The sequence below is a fragment of the Equus caballus genome, chromosome 17 (assembly GCF_041296265.1).
Source record: "Equus caballus isolate H_3958 breed thoroughbred chromosome 17, TB-T2T, whole genome shotgun sequence".
NCBI lineage: Eukaryota > Metazoa > Chordata > Mammalia > Perissodactyla > Equidae > Equus > Equus caballus.
Window position 1 is genome coordinate 29655386 of NC_091700.1, and position 12166 is coordinate 29667551.

General features: G+C 41.7%; 1 protein-coding gene across 21 annotated transcripts in view; it reads right to left on the reverse strand.

The window, feature by feature from the left end:
- STARD13 (StAR related lipid transfer domain containing 13) overlaps positions 1–12166 on the reverse strand; it is a 487282-nt gene that overhangs the window by 47142 nt on the left and 427974 nt on the right. For all 21 annotated transcript variants that reach the window (XM_070239505.1, XM_070239503.1, XM_070239512.1 and 18 more), the window contains 2 exons: positions 11322–11393; positions 8372–8453 (listed from right to left, as the gene is read on the reverse strand). In XM_070239505.1, the coding sequence (XP_070095606.1) occupies positions 8372–8453; positions 11322–11393 (154 nt within the window). The remainder of the gene's footprint in view (positions 1–8371; positions 8454–11321; positions 11394–12166) is intronic.

The following is a 12166-nucleotide window of genomic DNA, read 5'->3' on the forward strand; positions in this document are numbered from 1 at the left end:
TTCCTCACATTTTGATTCTTATTTTACATTTAAACTGCCAGACGTTAGATTGGTCATGAGTCTCCCAGATTGATTTAGTGGCCAGTTTCCTGTGTTATTTCTAATACTCCTGCCAAATAACAAGTGGAGGTACGAATTCCCCTCTAACATGCCGTTCTGATCCGAGCCGGCAGCCTGAACTTCTCACCCTCCTCTCACGTGGCGGGGGCTGAAGGTGTCTGGCCCTGTCCGTCTGCTGAGGAGTGTTCTGGGCGTGGCTCCCAAAGACATTCAGAAACAAGTCACCAAAGACGCCTTCCTGACCCAGGGCTCACGGGCGAGCGCCAGGGAGCAGCGGCTCCTCCTCTGCGGGTGGGCGCGGCACACCGGAAGGTCTCCCCACCGCCAAGTTCACAGAAGAGACCCCGCAGAGCAGGGTGGAGAGCATGCCCAATAGACAACTCTGGTGTGTACTCAGAGAGGGTGGGGCCTTTCGAAAATCACAGGCCCTCCAGCAGGAGGGCTGTATGGTGTCTGGGGGAAAAAGAGTGTAATCAGAAGTCCACAAGTGGCTGTCACTATGCCACCGCAGAGCCAGAAGGCCATGCCTCTGCTCTACTGAGCTTTCCACTCTGGCTGCGCTCCTACCAAGCGGGCATGCTGCAGCAGAAATGCTGACCTCTCTCTCCCAGCCCATAAACCCACAAACAACTGTCCTTGGATATTAGCTGAGGTGTGGAAGAAAAAGAGTCAAGCACTGGCAGATCCAGCTATCCAAAGAAAATGAAGCGTGTGTACACTGTCGGAGGGGTAGAGGACAAAGGTGTGGAACTGTGTGATTTGTATAAGAAAAGAATCTTTTTATTGAGATATAATTGACACATAACATTGTATAAGTTTTAGGTGCGCAATATAATGATTTGATATATGTACATATTGTGAAATGATCACCACAGTAAGTTTAGTTAACATCCATTGCCACACATAGTTAGAATTTTTTTTTGGTGAGGAAGATTGGCCCTGAGCTAACATCCGTTGCCAATCTTCCTCTATTTTGTACGTGGGACACTGCCACAGCATGTGGCATCCGAACCCATGAACCCTGGGCTGCCAAAGTGAAGCATGTACACTTAACCATCTGCCACCAGGCCGGCCCCACAAATTTCTTTTCTTATGATGAAAACTTCTAAGATCTACTCTCTTAGCAACTGTCACATATGCAATACAGTATTGTTAACTATAGGCATCATGCTGTACATTACATCCCCAGAAAATAATTTTAAATAAGTTGTCTGCTCTAAAGGTCAAGGTTTCAAGGAAGAGTGTAAGCTCCATTGGCAAGTCTGTAAAGGACAATGGTCACAGTGGCCCAAGGATGAAGAACTAAAAAAATGTCCAGGTTGTCTTGGGCTTCTTTAGTTTCTGGAATTTCAGACAAATTTTAAATTCACACATGCCTGTACTGGAAAAGTCAGATGGGGTGTCCTTAGTTTTTTAACCGTTTACAATAATTGCATCTAATCCAGATAATTTCTCTAGAGAACTAGTCCAAGTTGAAACAAGGGTCACAACCTGAGATCTCTGAGAGGGGTTCAGAAATTGAAAGCAGAGCAAAACCGGTCTGGAGGTAAGTGGCTGGGATGGGGCACTCACTCCCAGATGCACCGCGGTGGGTCTCGGCTCCTTGCCTGCCTGCCCCTTAGAAGTGGGTCTCCCAGGGGTCAGTCTTGGTCCTCTTCTCTTTCACTCTCTTGGCTGTCTCTGCTGTCCCTGCGTGACCTCACTCACTCTCAGGACTGTCATACCTTCAGATGCAGAGGATTTCACATCTTTGTCATCCAGCTGAGGCCCCTGTCCCACTCCAGATGTGTACCCTCAGCCGCACAGTGTCGGCCCCCCAGGCGCCTCAGCTCATCACACCTTCCCCTCCCCAGAATCTGGCCAGACCTGACTGCCTCCCCGCAGCTGTTCCCTGCCTCAGAGAAAGGTGTCACCACCACCCAGCCACTCAAACCAGGAGTCTGGTTACTCTTGCTTCTGAACAACCACAATAATAATAACACCTGGTATTCATAGGTTCTTGGGAGAATTAAATGAGATCAATGTAAGGAGCTTAGTATACTACTAAACAGCTGGTAAATGCTCACTAAATGTCAGCCACTGTGATCTATTATTTATTCGGCAAAGCGAGGCATTCTTAAAACCTTTGTTATGTACTTAACAATGCAATAAAAATACCTAAAAAAAATATAATATAGATATATAGAAGTGAATGACATTAAATATATAAACTCCTTTTTCTTCCCTCAATTTTTTTCCTATTTTTAGTTTCTTATGTATTCTTCCTGAAAGTTTAGGCATATAAAAGTTATTTTGAGTAGCTGGTTGGAAAAGGTACATAAAAGATCAATGTTTTTCACACAAATTAATACACATATATACACACATATACATATATATGTGAAATCTCCTATCTTTGACCCTACCGCGTCTATACGTGTCTGTATGCCAGGTGTCTACCATACTATATAGGCTACGTTGGGGAGAGGTTCATAGTGGGAGGTGGTGGGGGGGGGATGAAGATACATTTCCTGCATATTAATTTAATTAAAAAAAAAAAGCTAAAAGTTTAAAATAGCTGCATCAAAATTTCATGTATTCTTGTCTGGGTCCTTCATGCTGGCCTCGTAGGGTCAGTTTCCAGGAAGCCCTCTCTGAAACCCTTTCCCCCTTAGCTATCCTGCATCTGTACTGTCAGCGATTATACCGTTTGTCCAAGTAAATCATAATTTACTCATTTCTCAACCCTGGCACAACTGGCCTTTGGGGCCAGATGATCCTTTGTTGTGGGGGCTGCCTTGTCCATCGTAGGAGGTGTAGCAGCATCCATGGCTTCCACCCACCAGAGGTCAGCAGCCTCACCCCAGTGTGAGAAGCAAAAACATCCCCTGATGTCAAGAAGGAGGCAAAATGCTCCACCCCTCCGGGCGGAACAACTGCCCGGCCTGAGATCTCAGAGTGAGGATTCTGTCTTACTTGTCCTGTAGCAAGGAGAGGCCTCCAGAGACAGCCTCGATGAAGGGAGCTGAAGAACGAAGGACGAGGTACTGTGGCTCTCCTGATAGTAATTGGTTGAGTTCCATGAAGCATAAGGTGCAAAAGCCACCAGAATTTCTGTCTTTGGGACTTCTAAGTCAAATTCAGAAACTCTCAAGGCAACATACACATCTCTGGAAGAAATGCCTTCAAAGGTAAGTAACCTTCAAAGGAAAGTACCTCAAATCGCATTTCACAAAAACACCTCAGCTCTCTTTGGAAACTCCAGAAGCGGCCTGTCTGGCTTTGAATCCCAGCTCTGTCACTCACTAGCTGTGAGTGGGCAAATTATTCTACATCTCTTTGCCTCAGTTTCCTTATCTGTAAAATGGGAATGATGTTAGAGCCTACTTTATAGGATTGTTATAAGAATTAATAAGTAAATATTTGTAAAATGCTTAGAGTAATATTTGGTACATATAGTGAACACCTTGTATGTGTCTGACAGAGACAGAATCACTGCTTCTTGGGATTTGTATTTATTTATAGTCTCAGAATTTTAAAGGTGGAAGGGACCATGATTATCATCTACCATCCCATCTACATCCTTCTCCCAATGATTTGTTGAAGGCTTCAGTCCAGTTAATTGTCACAAATTGTTATATGGCATAACAATATATATAATACTGTACATTTTCTGTGATAAATATTCTAAATGGAAAAATATTTAAAATCTATTATCAATATCCATGAAGACTACCATTATTTAATATTATCAACGTTATTTAACATACTCAAATCAAATATGTGCCTTTGTGTGCAGAGGAAAATTTTAGGTATCATTTTTGTCAGCACTCCCCCCGACCTCCTCCCCCACCTTATATGAAAATCACTTTCATTATACTTATCCTTTTAAATATAAAGGGCAGTGCTAGAAGCACTGTATCACCCTAATCAATGCCACATCTCCACAAAACAGTGCTGAACAAGGTGAATACTCTGTTTTATACATGCTGTATTTAACTAGTATTTATTAACAATATAAGCTATGCAGATGGTTTACTGGCCTAACATTCCACTAGAAACTCAGAGATCACCTTGGGCATCAGGCCCTCTGTTAGCAGACTGAGCCAATTCCGCAAACCCAAATGCTAACAGAACATATGACTTAAAAATCTCATTCAGGAGCTCTGATTTGCCGCAATTTGCCTTAAAGGTGACAAACTTTTGCAAGCTATTTTGACACCTTGCCTCAGCCTACATTCTGACACAGTTTCAACGACCTCATATAGGTTCTTAAATTTGCAATTAGCTTTTCATTACTCACAGGGGAAAACATTTTTCAATTAAGAATCTAGTCAAAAAACATCAAAACAGAATTATAATTGTGGTCGCTAAAATAGTGGAAACAGTACTACCCTGACTTGCAGAAACGAGTATGTACAGAGCAGCTACTGTATGCTGGTGCTGTGAGAGCTGGGAAACAAAGGCTACAAGAGGTCACCATCCTGGATGGTCACACCTTCAGCAAAAACAGTCAACCTGTCTGGTTTCCGAGACATAACAACGAGAGCTACACATCCACATGGCCCTCCCTGCCATCAACATCCTCCACACAATATATTTTTCCAAGCCAACCAGAAAGTTAACCCTGTTCAACAACTCCCCAAGTGTAATTCTGGACCTAGGACATTAACTGTCTGTCCACACAGGAGACACACTTCCGGGAAACCAAAGGTGAGTAAAATTCTTGTGGGCAACATTTGCAGGAGACCTTCAGCAATCTCGTCTTCATTTGTCGACTTGGCAGAAGCTACCTGCCCTCTGGCTACGGTTCTCTTTACGATTCCGCGTTGGCTCAGCATTTCAAATATGCATGAGAAATGGATAGGCCACAAAGCTTTAAAAATAAAACATGAGACCAGCTCTATCAGGGTGTCTGCAGTGCACGAGGAAGAAAAGGAATAAATTCACAACTCCTTACTGCTCTCCAGGCATCAATCATAACACACCGTGTGAGTGGGTGAGCGTCTAATTAATCACTCATCAATCTCAAAGTTTTAAATGTGCTGTCATTCCCCTCAGGCTGCGAGTCTTCCTTGTGCCCGCTTTCCCCTATTTGGAACGTGGGAAATCTGCGTCTTGGTGGAACTCGAAACAAAGGGAGAGAAACTCCATTCGCATTCCCTTTAACCAAGCTCCCTTCATATCTGCTACCTACTTTGCCTGCTTCCCTTGATCCAACCATCCACGCTGTGACGACCTTTGCCCTCTGTTCCCCCACCCCACCCGCTCCTGAGCTCCAAGCATCTCAGCTCACACACCTCCAGCCGAACACTTTTCTGACTTCATAATATTTTTGGAGACTTAGCTGTCCTAAGAATTATTCCAATTATAACAACCTCCTGCCACTCTAACCATTTTACACAAGCTGGGCCTTCACCAAGAGCACTGCGGTGTCTGGCATTGCTGCGCTTCTTCCCCGTGTTTGCAGAGTAATGTCTCTTGGGGTACGTCTGTATGGATCCTGCCAAGGGCTGTATCAGAGATGGGTCATGGGCTCTACAACAGAGGGCTTCCTGATTTTTCTGGCTGACGTTAGTATTAACATTCAGAACTTTATATCTCTAAATGATTTCCCATTAATTATACTGGCTCATATCTATAATATGTCTGAAAGATTTTTTCTTTTTTTGGTGAGGAAGATTGTCACTGAGCTAACAACTGTGCCAATGTTCCTCTATTTTATGTGGGATGCTGCCACAGCATGGCTTGATGAGTGGGCCTAGGTCTGCACCCAGGATCCGAACCCATGAACCCTGGGCCACCAAAGCAGAGTACACCAACTTCACCACTACATCACAGGGCTGGCCCCTTGAAAGATATTGTTTTAAAAAGGGTAGACTCTGATGGACAAGTCCAGAACTTAGTCAGGGCATCTCAGATCACATGCAGCAGTGAGTAGATAATGATTTACCACCCCACATGTTTGAGATTTAAAGCTGGGCCCATAAAGCTAGATAACACTAGACACCTATTAGAATGGTTAAAAGCAAAACAAAACAAAAAAAACTGACAATACCAAGTGCTAACAAAGATGTGGAACAACTAGAACTCTCATATATTGTTGGTGGGAATACAAAATGATATGGTTACTTTGGGAAAGTTTGGTGATTTCTTTTAAAGTTAAAACATACTTATTATATGAACCCCATAATCCCATTTCTAGGATTTTTACCCAAAAGAAATGAAACCTCATGCTCATAGAAAAATTTGAATATGAATGTTTCTAGTGGCTTTATAACCATCCAAACTGGTGACAACACATATGTCCTTTAACTGGTGAATGGATAGGCAAACTGTAATATAGCCATACAATGGAATGCTACTCAGCAATTGTATTGACTGATACATACAACGATATGGATGAGTCTTAAGTGCATTAAGTGAAATGAAGCTAGACTGAAAAAGCTACATACTCTTTGATTTCATTTATATGGCATTCTGGAAAAGGCAAAACAACAGGTACAGAAACCAGATCAGTGGTGGCCAGGGGCTGGGAGTAGGGGTAGAGGTTGATGACAAAGGGGAACCAGGGAATTTTGGGGAGTGATGGAGCTGTTCTATATATTGGCTGTGGCGGTGGTTACATGACTGTAGGCCTTTGTCAAAACTCAAAGAACTGTACACTGAAAATAGTGAATTTTACTTTATACATACATGATGCTTTGATCGAAAGAAAACATAAATTTAAAAAATTCAATTGGGAAAAAAGATAATGTAATATAACAAAATCAAAATGCAAACATTATTTCTTTTGAAAAATATGCCAACTAGTAAAAATACCCTGGGTTGAAACTAAGAAGGAAAACTCAGGACAAGGTTCTGGCTGAACAGTTCTGAGCCGGATAAATGCTCATGAGGAGACAGTGGCCTCTGCTTGCGATGTGCTTCAGACATGCTGAAGAGAAAACACTGCTTTTCCAATTCATGACCTTTAAAGAATCACAACCAAACCATCCATTGGTCTCACAACCCCTCACAAATGGCATTTCGTGCTTGTGTGTTTTCTAGTCCAAATAGCCTGTGCATGTAATTTGCGATTGGAAGAGTTCTTTGCTCCTCTACCCACTCAAGCCAGCTCACAGTCCTGCTTTTTCCTTGAACATTCACAGATCATGGCTTAACTCAAATCTATTTTCTCTTCATATAGGAACTACCATAGAGTGATCAGCTTGTGAACGCAAAAATATATATGTCTGAAGATTCAGCAAGCCTAAGATTATTTACACACCACTCTAACATACATTCCTCTCTCTTATCTTGACAAAAGTTTTGCTCATCGTTACTTTCCTCTTAAACTGCCATCTTTTCTATGTCAAACACAGAAAGTGCTAGAAAGAAGATTAGACTGCAAGTTATCAGTACTGAGTTTTAAGGTCAGTTCAGCCCATAACTAACTGTGTGGCCTTGGAAAAATGACTCACCTCCTGCAACTAATATTTATCTCCAGCTCTGACCTCTCTCCAGGGCTTTGGTTAGGAAACTTCAAATTCCTACAGACACATACAACCTTTCACATGCATTTAATTGTTCAGGGATATTGATTACATTGGCATCTTTTTTTTTTTTTTTTTAAAGATTGGGACCTGAGCTAACAACTGTCATTGGCATCTTTTTTATTACCCAAATTATAATTGTTACTTACTTGTTCATGTATTCATGCTTCATTTCTTCAACTAGATTTCTCCAACCAGACTAGAAATTCTTCGAGGGGAGGGAGCTATTCATATATTCATCTTTGTTTCCTTATATCATCTACCACGTTGCAAAGGCTTAAATATTCCAGGTTGCCAATATGATTACTTGAGCTTACATATTCCAGTTTGCTGATGTAATCACTCGACTTTCCAAAAACTGCAGCCAAGTTTAACATACTCATGGAGTTTTCCAGGTCCTTCCCTGACCATTCACGCTGTGGCCCACCTGCTGCCTCCTACTCACCCACCCACACCCTAAGCACCGTCTATAGCCTCATCTTGTTTTACTATTTTCATAGCATTTAACACTCTCTAAGATAACATCTCCCTCTCCCTTTCTCTCTCTCTTTCTTTCTCTCACTCTCTCTTTCTTTTTCCTAACCTATTGTCTAAAGCCTCCTACTAGGATTTAAGCTCCACGAAACCAGGGACTAATCATGCTCACCAGTGTATGCTTAGAACCTGGACCCATGCTAGGCACATAGTAGGCTCTCAAGAAATACTTACGAATTGTTGAACCCGCCCCTCAATCTAGTGATACCTACTTGAGACTTTCTTTCCAACTGAAAGAAATAAAAATACTTCACATGATTTACCTGCAAAGAGGTTCTACAAGGTCCTTTTCAAGAAAATCATGATCGTTCTTGACAGCCACAATGTTGATGGGAAATTGGGAATCTGAAAGAGAGACAGAGAGAAACAAAGGGGTTTATGTTTTATCTGAACGGGCATCAGCATCTTCAGGTCACCACGTTTCTGTACACATGACTGATCTTAACAGCAGTACTCCTCAATAACGGGTGTGTTGGTAATGTTTAAGATAGCAGGCAGCATTATATTATCACAATAAATGCTCTTAAAGGTACAAAAGTAGTGTGAAATATGACACTAACCTAGTGCTTGACCTTGGATAGGACTGAATGCTAAGTGCCTGTGTTTCTATGCCTCATCATTATCATAGATATTTGCCTCGATGGAGAAGAGACTTTACACTCTCACCATCCACTGTAGGTCACTGACTTCTATCCTGATTGGTTCATGAAATATTTAGTTTGGCAGATTTTTAAATTTCCTTCAGAAAGGCAATTTCCAAAAATACCCAAAGCTCAATGGCCTCAAACATTTTCTTTTGTAGCAAAATCTTGAGTTACTCCAGAATATCAGAAAACTACTCAAACAACTGAATCTACCCAAAGAGAAGAAGAAATTCTAACATCATGACTTTTCTGCCACAGACTATTTATGCCAGCTTTGGAGGTCATGGGCAAGACCCAGGACACAGGGCTAATTTTAGGTACCTCATTCATGGAAGCAAAAGTCTAGAGATCACTGTAATAGAGGCCACAGTCAAAGCCAACAGACAATGTCAGTTCATTATCATTATCCTGTAATTCTTTCTCTTCCTCATCTTATACTTTGCACTGCCTCCACCTTGCCAATCATAATAAATCTAAGGGTCTCTAAATCTTAATGTGAGTTGGGAATAGAAACAATTCCTCTTTTGATGAAAAAAGTAATGTGAGTGAATTCCAGATGGTGCCAGAATGAAGACTGTCTCGTTCTGCTGGAGAGGGAGGATGCGTAATGAGGAACACAGACACGGAAGCCTAGCTGCCCGGGCTTTGAGTCCTGACTCTGCCACTCCCTAGCTGTAGAACTGTGGGCAAGTCACTTAACCTCTTCCATGCCTCTGTTTCCTTATCTGTAAAATGGGGATGATGATAATTATAATACCTACTCTACAGCGTTGTTTCTATTAAATGAATAGTACATGTAAAGTGCTTTCGACAGCACCTGGTGCCTAGTAAGCTCTGTGTAAGTATTTGCTCTTATTCTTATTACATTTATTCAAGGCCTATGGCTTAAACACAATCTGACAGGCACATTTTACCTATGAGATATCTTTACTTCTTAGCCATTTATGGACTCTTCACATTTAAATCATATAGTATTTTGAGTTTACAAAGAAAGTGCACATTATAGAAAGTAGACTGCACTGGGGCTGAAAAGATTGAGATTTTAATTATGACTCTTCTATCTTATAACCTCAGAAAAGCCACTAACCTTTTCAGGCCTCTTTCTTATAATCAGTAAACTGGTGGTGGGGGGGTGGGAGTGAAGGCTGCTTAGTCAGAAACTGTAAGACCCCTCCTTTGTCTATGATTCTGTCAAAACTTTTATCAGAGATTCTAGACTTCGAAGCACATTCAGAGATATGCCCTCCTTTATCCTCACAAAATTCAAGTGAGAGAAGTGGAATAAGTTTTTTTTTAAAAAATATAAAACTGAGCTTCTAGGTGAGTGGATGAGATTCACCAGGAGTGACAGTTAATTTTGTTGATTCTTTCCATCCTAAATAAGTTCTACATCGTCAGGAAGAGAAGTCTATATTGTGTAGTGTGCTAGATATCCTCTCTTTAGTCCTACGGACGCACTCTCCACTTTTCTGTACCCTCGTTTGTGCCCCAGGATCACCTGTGTGGATGGCATTTAAGAAGATCTGTGTCCTCTGGCTTCCTTTTGCGTTTGGCCAATGGGAAGCCCTGGCTGGAGAGAGAGGGAGGGAGGAGGATGAGATCAGGATATTTATCCTCCTGGTTCTCTCCATGGGAGGCTGTCTACCACCAGCTGGGTCCTCCACTCCTGGGGCCTGCTCTAAGGATCCTCTCTCCTTCTGGGCTCTGGCACCCTGGCTCTCCGCCTATCCCTTTGGGCCTAGGACAGTAACAGGTCTGCTCCTACAGGCTCTGGACTCTAGTACTGTTCCTCAAGGTTTCCTATGTCTTGCCCACATCTTTGTAATGAACACTTTTAGAAATAAGTCCTCCTCAGGTATCTCAAGTGTGCCATCTGCTTACTGTTGGGATGCTGACTAATTCACTATATATAAGGAGTAGCCAAGAAGTAGTCAGATGCTTTGGTATAATTTTAGGAATAAGTAAGATATAGGTAAGTTTAACTGTCAATTAAAACATCAATGACAGGAAGTATGATGCTGGCAATAAAAGCATCTTACCTAAAACCCAGAAAAGCAACATCTGATCCATATTCTGTCTTAAAAATTTTCATATCAAGTAAACACAACTAAAGAAAAGTCTCAAGACAATGAGTTTTGTGATTTCTAGGAAATTTATCAACAACCATTTATTGTACTTTCAAATTGAAAGTAATGAAGAAAAACAAGGAAAAAGGAAAAGAAAGAGACTGCAGAAAAACTGTTGATGGAAGAACACTAGAAGGAACAGGCAGAGTTGGGATTGGTGGTAAAGGGATGAGAACAGAAAGTGGGAAGCAGAAAGGAAAGAAGTGTGAAGTGAGAAGCAGAGCAGAAAGTGAAGGCGGCTTGGGAAGCGATACTCATTTCTAAATTGGCATCAGGATAAGCTCTGGGCATTGCAAAGGCAATAAGAGGGAAATAAAAGAGGGAAAGAGATAGCAAAAGGAAATGGCTGAGAAAAGACTTGGAAGCCAAAATACACCACAGGATGTGTGCGGCCCACTTTGAATTTATTCTCTTTATAAAGAGCGAAGAGAAGGCCAACCTACCCTCATATAACTGAGCGTATTGCGGGAACCCGGCAGCGCGAAGCCAGTCGCATGCTTCCTTCGCCTCAATTTCTGAAAAATACAAGAAAGGGAAATGCATGAGTCCAATGGCTGCACGCTAGTACCCTATCTTCTTAATCAAGGAGAAACCAGAGAGCATTGTGCAAGTTATTACAAAGCAAAATCGTTCTCAGGTAAGTCTGTCTAAGTAGGTCTACCCAGAAATGGGTGTAAAATGAGCAGGTATCACATAGGTACTTGTTATGTGTCTACGAAGATTATCTCAATGTTGATCCATAAGTACTTGGATAATAACAAAACCACAGATTACAGAACACAAAGGCTGAGTTTCAGGCAGGGAAAAATGTCTTATTTATACACCAGGGAACCAGGAAACTAGGGAGAAGGAGGAAATACTTCCTTCTGATCCTGTTTTTTTTAATGATTTTTTTTTTAACTTTCAAAGATAAGGCTAAGAATATTTATTCAACATTCTTTTGCTCTTGGATAATGAAAGAAAGAACACAACTGGGTAGTCTATGAAAATGTATTTTCTCATGAAGAAAGATATTACAAAAATCCAGTTTAATATTATTTCTTTAATTTTACTAATGGTTCTAATTCCCAATGCCTTACAACAAGATGTTCATTCATCAAGCACATTAGAATGATATCAGAGCGCAGCATGGAAAAGTAAAGCTGACTGTCCAGAATTGAGACATGAGTTTGATGTGGCTGCTAGAACCTCAGGGGGCCAAACCCAAGAGGCTGATCTGTCCTTTAGGTGACCGTTTTCAGTGTGGACATAACAACCACCCATGGGACCACCTGCCTGGAGAGGCTGT